Here is a 14162-nt window from a genome sequence, read left to right as displayed (position 1 = left end):
AAAGGCGGAGGAAAGGCGGAGGAAAGGCGGAGGAAAGGCGGAGGAAAAAGCAAGCACACTGCAGGCAACTAACAGAAGCAATCCTCATCTTAATACTTTCTAGATAAGTGAAAAATGAAAGCATGGGTTCACAGAATCACCACGTGGTTTTCTGACTACAGCGAAGATCATCCTCTCCCTTCAGGAAAAGAATTTAAATTGCCTTGCAAAAAAATCTTCCCAAATAATCAGTTAAGAATTAACCCACGCATACAAGTGGTTGGATGAACTCACCCCAATGTCTTCATCACTCTGTATGAGCTGTGAATGTCCAAAGAGACGTCTCTTCAGAATGGGTTCCACTAGTGTAAGGTACACCATGTACAGAAGAAGTAGCCCCAAAATAGACAGGTATATGATGATTGTAACCTGCACAACACAAACATTATTTATCCCAGAGTTATGACATTACCTCAGCCACCTCTCACCAGGCAGTGATGAACAAAAGAACTGTACAGTCAAAGTTTTTGATGAGCCTGACACAGTAGTGTCACTATGACTTAAAACTCATGAACAGCAAAAAGCCATTATCTATTAAATTGGTATTACAAGGTTTAAGGGCAGACAGATAAATTAGCTTGAAACAAAGTCTCTCTTAGTGAGGCCTTGCTGAAGTCCTATGCTATCTTTCTTGAAACAACCTGGTGTTCTCTCACCTTAATCAAGACTACTAATCCACAGCAATTAAACTGGTCACAAATTTTGGGGTTCCTGCATGGTCTCCATTCTCTAGCATAGATCCACATTCAGTCACAGAGCTCACAATGAAACAGGAGAAGGGGAAAAACGCAAAATCCTGAAAAGCCTCCTAAAAAAGGAATCAATATAATAGAAGAAAACACGCACTATATAATCTATTCACTCCAGGGGCTCAGTGGTGGTTACAGGATAAGTATGAAGAATCATCACATAAAGCAAACAGGATCAGTTTTGCTCTTCTTAGCTTGCCAAGATAGAAAGTAAATTTACATCAAGAGAGCAAGAGTGAATAATGAGAGAACACTGAGAAAAATATGAAGTCCAAAGCTTGACAAAATACCATAGCACACTCAAAATCCCAGCCAAGTATAAAGCTTAATCTCAAAACAGGAGAACTTAAACTTCTTAAGCTCACCCCTTCAGTTATAACATGATTCTACTATTACTATTCAAGAAAAGTTATGAACAACTAACAAAAAAAATAATAATCTTAAGACTGCTTTAGAAGAGCTCTCCCTTTAAAAAGAGCATTTCTCTAAAAAGTTACATTTACTATTCAGTTGAGGAATTTAATATATAACAACAGAATTCCATGGTTTACCTTAATTGTGACGGAGCTTCTCTCTTCATATTTGCACTCACAACGTAAACAATATGCTTCTACATCAGGTCCAGGGACAGGCATGGGCTCAACCACATGAAGACAATCACTGAAGAAAGACAGGACCAGTTCAAACGGTGCAGCTGGTTTTAGACATCTATAACTCAATTCTAGCTATTACATATCTTTTCCTCCTAATACTTAAAGAGCTTTATTCTGTTTTTTTCCTGTATCTGAAGGAAGATTAACCTCTCTTTGGTGTTTGTGAACAATAGCTCGTTTTTTCTTACCATCACATGTTTATAGGCATAAGGAAAAAAAGCAGACATTGGATGAGTCGTTTATTAAAGCAACAAGATTATGAATAAACAGCATTCACTTCAAAGCACTGGAACAAGAAAGGAAAACATACTTCAACTTGAAAGATCACAAACTCTTAGATGGTTCCCATACCAACAAATGTAGTTGACAATGCTATGAACACTCTACACCACAGTACTAAAATCCAGCTGCCATGATATAACAACTTACACCACTACTTCCACCAATAACTTAAATAATTTGAGTTTTTTGCTGACTCAGTTTGGTTATTCAGTTAACATCCCAAGCTCCTTGCAGAGCACTTATAGAACAAATTTCACTTTGATCCCTGTCAACTCAGCATTAATGGAGGCAGAAGCAGGTAACAAAACAAAGTCTCTGACGTGACAGCAGCAGCTAACAATTCAACTCTGTATTGGGCTAGCTGAAAATGTTGCCAAGCCACGTGGCCAGGCATCAGTTTTTCTCTCTTCTGTTTTGTTGGTATTACTCCTTTATAACTAGAACTGTTGAGTGTCACATCACAATCTCTGGAGAGGCATGGAGGGATCATTTTTTCCATTTATTTGACATGAGAATTACAAACTCCTCTGCAAAAGAGTACTACGCTTAATATGCAAAATCAGAAATACATAGAAGTAATTATCTAGGAAATTTCTGTAAAGATTATGTCAATATGCTGCTCAAGTAGAGAAGAAAGCCAGCATGTTGCTTGGCTACAGCAGGACATCTGTTACTGTAAACATATCAAATAATATCAACAAGTTTTTTCTCTAGTTCAGTTTCACGCTGCTACAGAGGGTAAAAGCTCTCAGAATCTTACAGTTTTGATTATATGTTTCCTTGGACTGTGATTCCATGGCAATTTAAGAGGATATACGTGGAAAAGGTTAACCCTTTCCTAAAGGGTGCTGCCACTCAACTTCCCCCATATTAGCACCTTTCTCCCTTGCACTCACCAAGGAAACTTCCCTTCCTAAGGAATCTAGGAAGTCAAAAGTACAGTTTCTGCTCAGCTTTCAGTTTATCCTTCAAGGCAGACAGGGCATCTTCCTTCCCACCACGTCTGTGACTATTAAAGCAGTCAGCCTCTGGACATGAAATACCAATGCATTTCTTCCACAGTGGGTTATTTAACTGAATGCCATGTAGGTGCTTAGGCTTATACAGCACAATGTTTGCCTATCCAAACATTGTGTGTTGTTTGTCAGGACTGAATTGCCGGCAGTAGCTCCAAACTCTCAAATGGAGAACACTTTTATTGGTGCTGGAGCACTGTCAGCTCATACTGATGTTAACTAAAGGTATTGTTTGACAATCTGTGAGGATGAAAAAAAAGGGACCAATCCTGTGAAAGAAGTGACACACCTAAATAAGGGTATCATAATGCAGGCTACAAGATTAAAGATTAAATTTTCATTTTATGTCCAGATAAGGGGGCAGTAAGTGGCCATACTGAATGTAAGTCATAAAGACACTAAAAATTGTTCTGGCTCTTGCCTCAGACAAGATCTAAATGCCTGAAGGAAAGAGCATGACACTTTGTTCTATACAGTAACAAGCCACCCACACAGATGCAGAAGCCCAGGTGTGACACTAGAATTGTCTACTTTGTTGCACATGACCTAGCAATGAAGCCTTTATGAAGTAGCAAGAAGGCAACTGGAACAAGAAGACATGAAACAATCTCAACACAATGAAATTTAAGATTGGAAAACGGGTTTTTGAGATTCTGTAAGCACCATTTATGTGTCACCACGAAAAGAGCAAAGTCCACAAAGTTAACTTTTCCTTCAATCACTGTCAATATGATTTAAAGCGAGGTCTTTTCTGACAGTAAGGCAAATGCTAAGCAATATCCACTGAAAAAAATCCACTTCATTCGCAGGGGCAACACAGCTATTAACAGTGTTGCTCTGAGATCCCAGCTGCAGCTGGAGCTCTCTCAGTATGTCTCACTGCTGCACTATGACTAATTTGTCATAGCAGGCCTAATAACATTAAGTTAACCACATGGGACAAAACAGTAATTTAGATTAGACAGTACGTTTTACGTTCATTAACACAGGTTGAAATTTACACTGTTGTTTCTCACTGTTCTTCTGCAAATAAGTCAGTAAGTCAAGGCATAGCTCTTAATACATATCTGTATCACTAACTTCAATCCTGTAATTATTTTGGTGGGTCTGCTAAGGGGCATGGAATGTTCACAATCAAGTAGCTAGCAGGCTGCTATTCAACAGACTTAAAAAGTCTACTAATAATTCTTGATATATAAGAGTCAATGTATCAAATTGTATTTCATATTTTTATAGGTTGATCCAAGAATTCCTGAGCACTTTGGATATCAGAGCAACTCTAAAGTATGCTGTTTTAAATCACTGCTATCTCCCCTTTCTTCCCCAGCTGCTCATCCCCGCTCATGCAGACAGGTCCTCGACTCAGCTGAAACCTGACAGATGCCATGGCTAGCCCAAAACACAGCACACTGCTGACACACAGAAGATTTTTACATATATAGGAGAGAGAATGTACTGCGTTCTCTGACTGTGATTTTTGAGGAACAGATCTCCGAAACAACCTCTAAACATCAGGACTGGTTTCAAGAGCAGAGAAGGAGGAGAGAATGATCCCTGTCCTGTTCAACAGACAACGCTGCTTCACCACAATACCATTTCTGGTCCCTGAATTCAAATTACAACTCCCCTTTTCCTTCTACTACTTCTAAGTCTTATGCAACAGAAGAACATGCGAACAAGCAATCCAAAATAGAAGATGGAGACACGTTAGGGGTTTCGAGCCTCATCTCTTCCGACAGCTGAATTCTGAAATGCCCAGTACGTTGTGCAAGAGATGCTTTTGTCATCGTTACAGAACACTTACAGACAACCCCGCTCTTTGTACTTCCCCATAATAAACTCACCAGTCCTTCTGCGAAACGTTTTTATTGTAGATACGACCCGAGTGGTCTTTGTAAGGAGGGCAGATGCATTTACATCGGACGTCCTCGGAATTCTGCAAAGCAAACAACACGCTGAGCCCGTACCGCCGAGCGTACGACCCACACGAAGAGCCGACAGCAAACCACCTCTCAGATTTATTTCAGGAGTTCAACGCAATGAGCGGAATAAGTAAACAGAACTCTCCACACCCGCTCCTCACCTTAGCCTGAGCGCCCAGCCCCGCCAGCACGGCCAGCAGCCCGCAGAGGCACAGCCAGCCCCCGAGGCCGGCCGCCATGTCGGCCCGGGGCTCCTCGCCGCTGCGCACCGCCTAATCGCGCCGCCGCGCCGCCGCCATCACTTCCGCCTTCCGCCCGTCCGTGTCCGGCGTTTCCGCCCATTATTGCGGCCTCCGGGAAGCTGCGGCAGTGCCGCTTGGTTCCGGGCGGAGAGGGATTGGTGTCGCGTTAAATAAACGGCCTTTTTGTTAAGAGGAAGTACAGCCAGTGTTAAGAAGCATACAAGGTTTAACGAGTTAGTAAATAAAATAATAATAATGATAATAAAGAAGTATGAAAGAGAAGCTGGATCTCGTTTGAAACCGTGAATAAACACTCCCCCAGTGCTCGTCTGTCCCATGGGAGTGTAAATGCAACGGCGTCTGTGTCTGCGGGTGCTCAAGGTCTGCCCACGGCCCCTGCTTTCACAAGCACCACAGAACTTCATCATCACACGATAACACAGATGGATACACAACAGTACTTGGGGTTTAGTTTGTCTTTATTAAAAAACAACAACAACAACATGGTGTCCCAGGGCAAGTGAGCCAGCCTGGTCTACCCCATGCCTGCCCCCCATGCCTGTGCCATGGGCAGACGTGTCTGGCAAAGTATCAGGCACCTGGAGGGCAGTGCTGTCATGGGGAGTGATAACAGAACAGCTCTTCTGGCAGCTGTGCTGGAGCTTTCCATGCTTTTCCCCTCCGTACTCCTATGCTGGTTCTAGCAGGGGTTCCCATATCATGCCCCTTGTGACTTAAGGTGGTGAAGATGGCTGGGGTTGTTGGTTTTTTGCCTCTAAGATGGCGGAAGTCACAGGGGTACACACGCCCAGCTGTCTAATGTAGGAATGCAGTGTTGTTTCTGCATTAGATATAAAAAAGGGGGAATTGATCTGAAGAAGTAAAGCACCATGTATTTGTATTTCGTAACCTATATTGTAGGGCTATTCTGCTTGGATAAGCGACCCTCAGCAAAAGAAAAGCAGACTTAACAAACATCAAAGAATCCAGGGCCTCTATACAAGGCTGGATTGCCTTGCTCTGTGGGTAGGTTGGGATGCAACAGGCAGGCATCAAGATACTCCCCCCCTGTCCTCCTTCCAAGCTTATCTCTATGCAAGGACAAGCAGATGTTCAAAAGAATGACCAAGTATTGAATGAGCAAGTGTGAGAAGTTAACAAGTTAGTGATACATGCTTAGCTAGCAACAGTTCATGTTTAGCCAGCATCCGTATGTTTAGTTGAGCATCGGGAAGATTGTGAACCTGAAGTACTCAGCCAATGAGGAACCAGGGGAGAAATAGATAAGCATCAAGTGATAGGGCATAAAAGATGTAACACGTGCTCTCCTGCTTGCAGGAGGCCTGCCATTGCAATTGTGAATAAAATCTGCTTTATCAGAGATACCATCCTGATAAATTATTTGGATATTCCCAACACTAAGATGGCAGAGGTAGAAGGAATGGCCATGTTTGCCTCCTATGTTACATAAGAAAACAGAAGTGGCAGGGTTTGCTTTGTTGTCTCGTAGTTGCTCAAGATGGTGGAAGTGGCATCTTTTTACTTAAGATGGCTAGGATTGGTGCTCCTTGCTACTTAAGTAGTGGACTTTGCAGGAGTTGGTGCCCTCTGCTTGAGATGGCAGAAGTGGCAAGGCTTGGTGTGTTATGCATTTAGTTAAGATGGCAGAGGTTGCAGGACTTGGTGCCCCCTGGTACATAAGATGGTGGTGATAGTATGGTTGCTGTGTTTTGCCTCTTGTTACTTAAGATGGTGGAGGTGAGTTTCAGGGGTGTGTAGTAGGCTGAGGGAGAAGTGAGTGGGGGGTGAGGGGCAGGTGACCTCCTTCTCCACAGTGAGGAGCCAGGAAAAACACAGCACACAACCCTTAGGGTTGCCTGTAGTGCATCCTTTTGACCTACCAAGCCCAGCTCCACCCAGGATTACCCAGGCTTTTGGAGCATACCAACGATTTGCCTCCGTTGCTGACAGCAAACCAAACCTGAGCTATGTGGATTGCAACCTCCTGGGCCATACTGTCCCTCAGGATAAGGAGCAAATCATGACTATAAGCCAATATCTAAATACAGTTTATGTATTCTTAACAGGTCCATTGTCAGCTCCATGTAGAGTTTGACAACATCGTAGTGTGCCAGCAACAAGTTGGGATAATCCCCTCCAACAAACATGCTGGATGCTTTCCAGAGTAAGTAAAGAAACCATTTTGCATAGGTGAAGACACAGTCACATTTTCCATAATGCCTACAGCAGGGCTTTTTTTCAGAAATTTCCCTGTAGTTTATGAAGTGAATGGTGAAGGAACACAGATCACTTGGTGACAGAGAACATATGGACCACGTATAACATAACACATACTCATTATCCTAGCTCTTTTCTCTCTCAAAACATATAAAGTTTGTTGTATTCACGCATGCCAGTCTGTGGCACCAAGTGTATTTTCTTCATGTAAACAGGCTGTGACAAATTGCAGAACTTTCTCAACTGGTTCTGTTAAAGCTAAACTTAGAATTCATGTTACTCATCCCTGTAAAGCACATTATAGATTGGTCAAAAACACAAAAGTACTGAAGCATATTAAAAGCAATAATAAGTGGCATTTTAAATGAGACTTGCAGGTTACAGATAATCAAGTTTACCCATAACTAAACATACAAAAGGGCAACTTATACAGATTTTAACGTTTTATAGGCAGGCAGATATGCCTCTGGGAAAATCTCACTGAAACACTGCAGTGTTCCCTATTTTCCATATGCTTGTGAATTATTTCCATCCAAGAAGAGTGTTTACTTTCGATCAGAAGGGCAATAAATGCTCTTCAGAAGGAACGTTTTCAGATGCAGTCTCTCGAGACCTAGAGAATAAGCAATTTTGAAGTTTTCCCTACTTGGGTAGGAAAACTCAAAAAAAAACACCTGATACTGCTAGGACTGGATCCAGCTCTCCTCTTGCCGGTGCCAAGCCATGAAAAGTTCTCACAGTTGTTTCAGATTCTTTGGCACATTTCACAGAGGAATATTAGACTGTATGTAGTTAATTTTCATGTCCCCATTCCCTTGCCTGTTTCTTTTCTCTTTCTTACATCCATTTGGAATTTGCATAACAATATAAATTGCAACATGGTACATTGTCAAAAGTTGCACTGTTCCCTCTGTCTTTCCTGAGGCTCCATTAAGTGGCTGTAATTTCATAGGAATTAAAAGAATCCTTTACATATAGCTTACTTCTCAATTGTACTATTATACCTTGTTTTAATACAGTGAATTGTGTAACGCTAACGGTGCCTCAGACATCTTAATAAATGAGCTTGTGTTACTATGGAGACACAAAACACCTTTATTTAAAATTCAGGGAAAATTGCCCCTGATGTCATGTAGTGAGTATACATCAGATTTCAGCCTTAGCTAAACAATTCATCTTTTGAAAGTCTGTATCCGCAGTGAAAGTGTTTTGAAGCATGAAGGTGGCTCAGTGTTTTCGTAGCCACCCACACTCGTAGTCTGTGATTGGCAAATCGACTGCTGAGTTGAAAAACATGCTGAATCTTTAGAAAAACATAGATCTGGTTTTAAGCTGATGTAAATAATGTGCAGCTTCACTGTATATGGAACACCTCAGTGTATCTGATAGACTAATTTTTTTTAATACACTGAAATATTTCTCATATACAGTTAATAACGACCCAATTTTAGATGGTTGAAGCAGCTTTTGGGACCTTCATACCCTGTCTGGGAGCTTCCTCAAAGCTAGGGATACCAAAACAAAAAGAAAGAGGAGCTTGTGGTCCACAGGTTCTTGGTGTGGAGGGGGTAAACACCTTTTCTTCTAGAAGAGTCTTTTTTACTCCCCAGAAAATAGTAAGCAGTGATCTCATGAGATAGACTGATTGAGTAATCCTTAAGAAAAAGGCTTTTCTTTGAACAATTGGATTTTTTTTTTCAGGGGGTTATTTATTTATTTTTCAGCAGGCCAATATCAAAAGCAATACTGTGAAATCACTGTAAAATCAAAATTAAAATGTAAAGAGAGTGGTTTTCAGGGGAAAAAAAAAAAAGGTTAGTCTGTAAAAGACATTTTTGCAGCTGTTCCTCCAGCTTTGCAATTTTCCAGAAGAAATGAAGATGGGTTTCTGTCTTCAAGAGAGCTCTGATTATCTGCGGGCTCTGAGCCTTGGTGAACTGCAGTCTGCCTCCTGTACTTCTTACTGAGTCCTCAGGAGATAAACCTCTTCAAATTAATGCATCTGAGCTTTCACATGTTTGTAACGTAGAATGTGCTTTAGTAATAAGAACTCCTTTGAGACTCATGACAATGAGCTGGCCTCTCTAAACCAAATATTACACTTTTCCATTTGTACAACACATTGGACTAGAAGTGTTTTTTGTTGTAATTTTGTAGCTTCTGTCATATTTGTCTTCATCATCAGGACTCACACAGCTAGTCCCCCTAACAGCTAAAGGCACTCCTTTTGATAGTTCCAAGGCTCTGCTTCAGAGGATTGCCCCAGGGGCATGTCCTTCTGCTCAGTCATCTTATAGATACGTTTTATGCAGAGCTTTGTGTTTCCAGGAACTGTATGTGCAGAGTATTTGTCTGCTCTTCCTTTTCCATTGCAGCATCCTTTCCAGAACTGCCCCATTCCCATGGCAAACAATGCACTAAGCCATGTCTTTAGTCCTCTTTATTGCGCTACGTTCATTCACATTCAAATAAGAGTATTTTAAAACCTTTTGTCTGTAGAATAACTTCATGCAGCAAGTGGTAACAACACTGGACTCAGCTGTGTCAAGCAATTGGTGCAGCGTTTGCTTTGCGCTCTGCAGATAAACGGGCTCTTTGTGTCCCTGGATATCCCTCAGGTCAGGTAGGGCAGGCAATGTTGATGATAATTTTAATCATTTACGGTATGATTATTTCTTACTAATGCAAATGACCATCTTCTCATGTCAGTTTATCCTATGCACACTCAGAGCTGTCCCGCTTGCTCTTCTCAGCTGAGAAAATCTTTTCATTATCGATGGTTATATAAAAGAGTAATCTGAAGGGATTATGTAAATGAGTAATTGAGTCAGCACTGTTGCAATCACTGCCAACGGGAGAGCAATGCGACATTTGTACACAAAGAAAAATGAAATAAATATGGATTCTCTTCTGTTTATTTCTTATATTCAGCTAAAAAATTGAAACGATGGCAGTACTTTTTATTACAGCAGCCTTTACTCAGCAGTGAAGTGTGGGAAGAAATTAATTACCATGTCAATTGCTCTAGGCTAATGAGAGATTCACCTGCTAGCATGTTGGTAATCAGCATCTATTCGAATATATTCTGTCACCAGTGCTGGGTCTCTTAAATTGCTCAGTGCAAATTTCTCTCATGAGGTTCTGTCTAGGGCCAAAGCCTAAGTGGCTCTGCTCAGGTTAGCTGATATTCTGCTCTAATGGTCATTGGTCTCTGCAGAATGGAAAGGGAGATCGATGCTGGTGGGTGAATGGGGCAGAAGGTTTGCGGTAAAAGCAAGCTTTCTAAATACATCTCATCTCACAGACCCATTACATTACAGTAATGCAACGTAATGGCTGGTGGCTTCCTTTCATAATGGAGGCATTATTTTGCAATCTGCTGGTAGAAGTTATGTAAAACCTTTCATGACATAAATATATGCATATAGAAAGGACAGGCTGGGCAAATTGTGTTTAACTCTACATTTCTATATTTGAATTGATATTTATGATACGAAGCAAATGGACGGAAGTGCTGAAAGAGCTCTGCATTTACTTTATCTTTCTGTTTCAGTGAATCCACTTGACTTTTCTGTGGGCTGTAAGAGTTCAAGGTCCTTCTCTATTGAAACAAGGTCAGCCTGTCTTCGGGCACACAAAAACATTTTATTAGCAGCAGCTGACTCCCCATATTGTTCACATGGGGAGAAGGCAGTATTATGTGTATAATTTCAATTAGTGACACATGTCATGTTCTTATCAATGCAGTTACTGGTGTGTGGGCCTTCCTTCACCAAAGGAGATACTGCAAAGACAAGGAGTAGCGACTTGTGGATGAGAAGGGGCTTCAGCTGATTAACCACAGTCTTTAAATCTACAACCCTGACTTCGCAGCCCTTGCAGCATGAAGACCAGCTACTGCATTTGTTTATTTAATCCAATGTTTCTGCACAGTGTGCATAGAAACACCACAGCCAGTGAGAAATATCTTAGAGATAAAGTAAAGCTAAAGAAGCAACACAGTTACAGACTTTGTAGTAAACTGTCATAGCTTTTTTCAAACTTGTTGCTAAGTAGAGGGGCTTTAATCAATAACCTCAACACATAACCAGGGAGCCCTTTCACATCTTGGCTCCATTTTCTTCCTTTGCCTGCTATTTTGGTCACTTTTCCAGTGCACACATCAAGCATGGATGTGGCCCCTCATTCACACTTTGGTGTCAATAGGAAATGAGGAGCATACACTCAGCATCTTGCTGGACCAGGCCAGCAGCAGAAATGCAGTTACTCTACAGATGCCTGCTTTAATTAGGAGATCTTTATTTTGTCAGCAGACCTGAGCAAGTAAATTGAAAGCTCAGAGGCAATGAATTGCATTTGGCTTTTTTACCCCTTTTTCAGCTAGGATTTTCAGCCTTTCTCAGATCTGGTCATGCCTTTTACATTTAATTCTATTTCAGTGGTCTCTGTGGTGCAGCATTAATGATATTATTTGTTTATTTATACATATATCAATATATGTAACTGTAAGAGGAGGAATCTCTGCATTCTTTCTCACCCAGGTAACTGTTCTTAACCATTGTCTATCCCCAGCAACTACAACATCACATAAGGTATCTTCTATGGCCATAAAGAAGTTTCTAATAACTCCACTTATGTGGTTCTTCACAGGAGCTACATTACATTACATTCACAGGAGTTACATTCAAAGGAGAATTATGCAAAGGGGTTCAGATCCTTCAGAAGACCACAAATACTGGCACTATGGCAGCATTTTGTATTCTTAACTTGCACAGTGGGGTGATGTAAACATTGGTCTACACTCTGCCTTCTGCTGCTAATCATTATGGATGCCAAATTAACAGGCTGTTGAAATGTGCAGAAACAGTGAAAATCAAGTGAAATCATCCAAGTAAGCAAGGACTCCAGTAACTGCTCCTTTACCTTGTTTCAGAGGGTTCTTAGATGAGGATGTGCTTCCACCAAATATTTTTAATATCAGCCTCTGAGGTCCATGTCTAGGTGCTCACTCAGCTGATGTAAATTCTGCCTTCATTCAGCTCAAAAGGAGTGACACCGTTTTTACACAAATAGAGACTGTGCCTTTTGGATTTCATTCAGATCAGATCTCAGCCATGGAAAACCTGATGGCTGCCCCTCCTCGTGCTGATGAACAGCATTGATTTTTTGCCACCACACTGCCAGAGCTCGGTAGAAGACGAGGTGCCCTAGTTGCATCGTTCCCATGACAACACTCTGCAAAGCAGCTCCCTACCGGCTTCCCTGGCTGCTTCATTACATCTGACAGCCATGCCAGAGAACGACTTCCAAGTCCAGTTAGTGCCTCTCCTTCCAATTAACAAAAAGTGTTTTACGAGGAAAAAAAATTCTTTTGAAATAGTGGTGTTCTGATTGTCAGAGTGAAGCTCCCTGAAGCTCCCTACCACCCAAACACAGAGAGCACAACTGGACTTAGTTTGCTGCTTTACGCTGTGCACTGTTATTCAGTAAGGTAACTGGGAATGACTTCTGGTTTTGCTCCAGGGTCTGCATTTGTTTTCGTTGGTGCTGGGTACAGTGTGCCTATTTCTTCATCTGTGCTGAAGTGAATTAAGATATAGCAGAACTTCAGGGAACTCCTGATTTCATATACTGGAAGGCAGTGACTTGCTGGATTGATTATAGCAGAGAGGAAAGTCTGGTTTTATTAGGTGTGAGCATCATCCCAAAAGTTGCACACCTCCTGACTGTCCCTAGCAATGAGGCCATGGTGAGCACAGCAGAAGCCCAAAGAGCCAAACACAGATGAGTCAGGCCACAGGCTCTGCAGGCTGTAGCCTGGGGAGCTGTGAGAACCCTTCTTTGTTTTTTTGGCTCAAAGCTTGCTTCCTTAGGTATTTTGTTGAGGAGGCAAGTGATGGATGTTGCGTGGCAATCAACATCGCTGTGTGGACAATTTTATGTCTTTGGAGCTGTTTGCCTTCGGAAGATAGTGCTCAGGACTGTTTACTGGCAAAAGATGTAGCCTGTTACCAAATAACTCTTGTTTGCTATGGAAGACTGGGGGACAATGCCATTGTATCCTGCGAAGGCAAGATACAAGTTGGTGCCTCCCTGCTCCCTCTTATCTGCTGGCAAGGCCAGGAAGATAAGAACAAAGGAGTTTCCTGCTGAGATCCCAGAGCCAGAAGCTGCCACTCAAAGGAGAGCTGACTCAACCACCTTGGGTTTGAGCTGTCACTGCAAAGACAGCTGACTCAACCACTTTGAAACCATTGAAAAAGGGCCATCATCGCCATGGTTGTTGTGCTTCGTTGTCATCGTCGTCAATAGAACAACTCTGCCTGACGACCCACCGCTACTGAAGATCAAAGACTGAACTATGAACCTCGCTGGATCCATGGTGGTGACTATGTCCCTCTTGCTGCCTATAAAGACTCCTTGCCTCTTCTTTCCTATCTTTTCTACCGCCCTCCTTCCCTTCCCCAGTACCCTAATTCATAATAGTGTCTGTCCTCCCCTTCCCCATTTCCCTGATTAAGATTTGTAATAAACTGGTCGGACTAACATTTGAACCGTTGCTTCTTAATCTCACGCCGGGTATATAGATAATAAAAGAACCTCCTCTCCCTCCTATAAATTGGAGCAAGACAGGAGCTGACACTCATGGAATGGGAAATGGGGAGCATACAGGTGAGTTCAGGGCATTGAATCTGGGTGGCAGCGGAGGAAACAAGCTGAGATTTCCTGTCTGCAAGTCCAGCACAGTGCTATAATGAGACAAAGGGGCTTTGCAGCTGCAGCAGTGAGCCAGGCCCTCCACATGCTGCAGCCCTTAGAGCATCCCTTGTGTAACCCAAAAGCCTTGCATAAACCCAGTGCAAAGCTGCCCTCACCTCTCTCAGCTATGCACAAGATATTTCCTGCACCACATCAGAGGGCACTGGAAGGCCCTTGTATGACAGCACATTGCCTCTCCTCAGCACACTCTCCACCAGCAGTGGCGAAGCTCAGTGTGGCTGCTGTGGCTAGGTGCTTAGAA

General features: G+C 42.2%; 1 protein-coding gene across 1 annotated transcript in view; it reads right to left on the bottom strand.

Annotated features, from left to right (window-relative positions):
* TMEM9B (TMEM9 domain family member B) overlaps positions 1-4913 on the bottom strand; it is a 7495-nt gene extending 2582 nt beyond the window's left edge. Inside the window, exons 1-4 of the mRNA XM_042814796.1 lie at positions 4823-4913; positions 4584-4675; positions 1340-1448; positions 274-408 (exon numbers count right to left, since the gene is read on the bottom strand). Of these exons, the coding sequence (XP_042670730.1) occupies positions 274-408; positions 1340-1448; positions 4584-4675; positions 4823-4900 (414 nt within the window). The 5' untranslated portion in view covers positions 4901-4913. The remainder of the gene's footprint in view (positions 1-273; positions 409-1339; positions 1449-4583; positions 4676-4822) is intronic.
* Positions 4914-14162: the final 9249 nt, after the last annotated feature.

Source organism: Centrocercus urophasianus, unplaced genomic scaffold, assembly GCF_019232065.1.
Source record: "Centrocercus urophasianus isolate 14NV4802_14NV808 unplaced genomic scaffold, USGS_Curo_1.0 seq_14, whole genome shotgun sequence".
In the NCBI taxonomy this organism is placed as follows: domain Eukaryota; kingdom Metazoa; phylum Chordata; class Aves; order Galliformes; family Phasianidae; genus Centrocercus; species Centrocercus urophasianus.
Note: the sequence above shows the minus strand (reverse complement) of the source record. Positions and strands in the feature narration are given on the sequence as shown.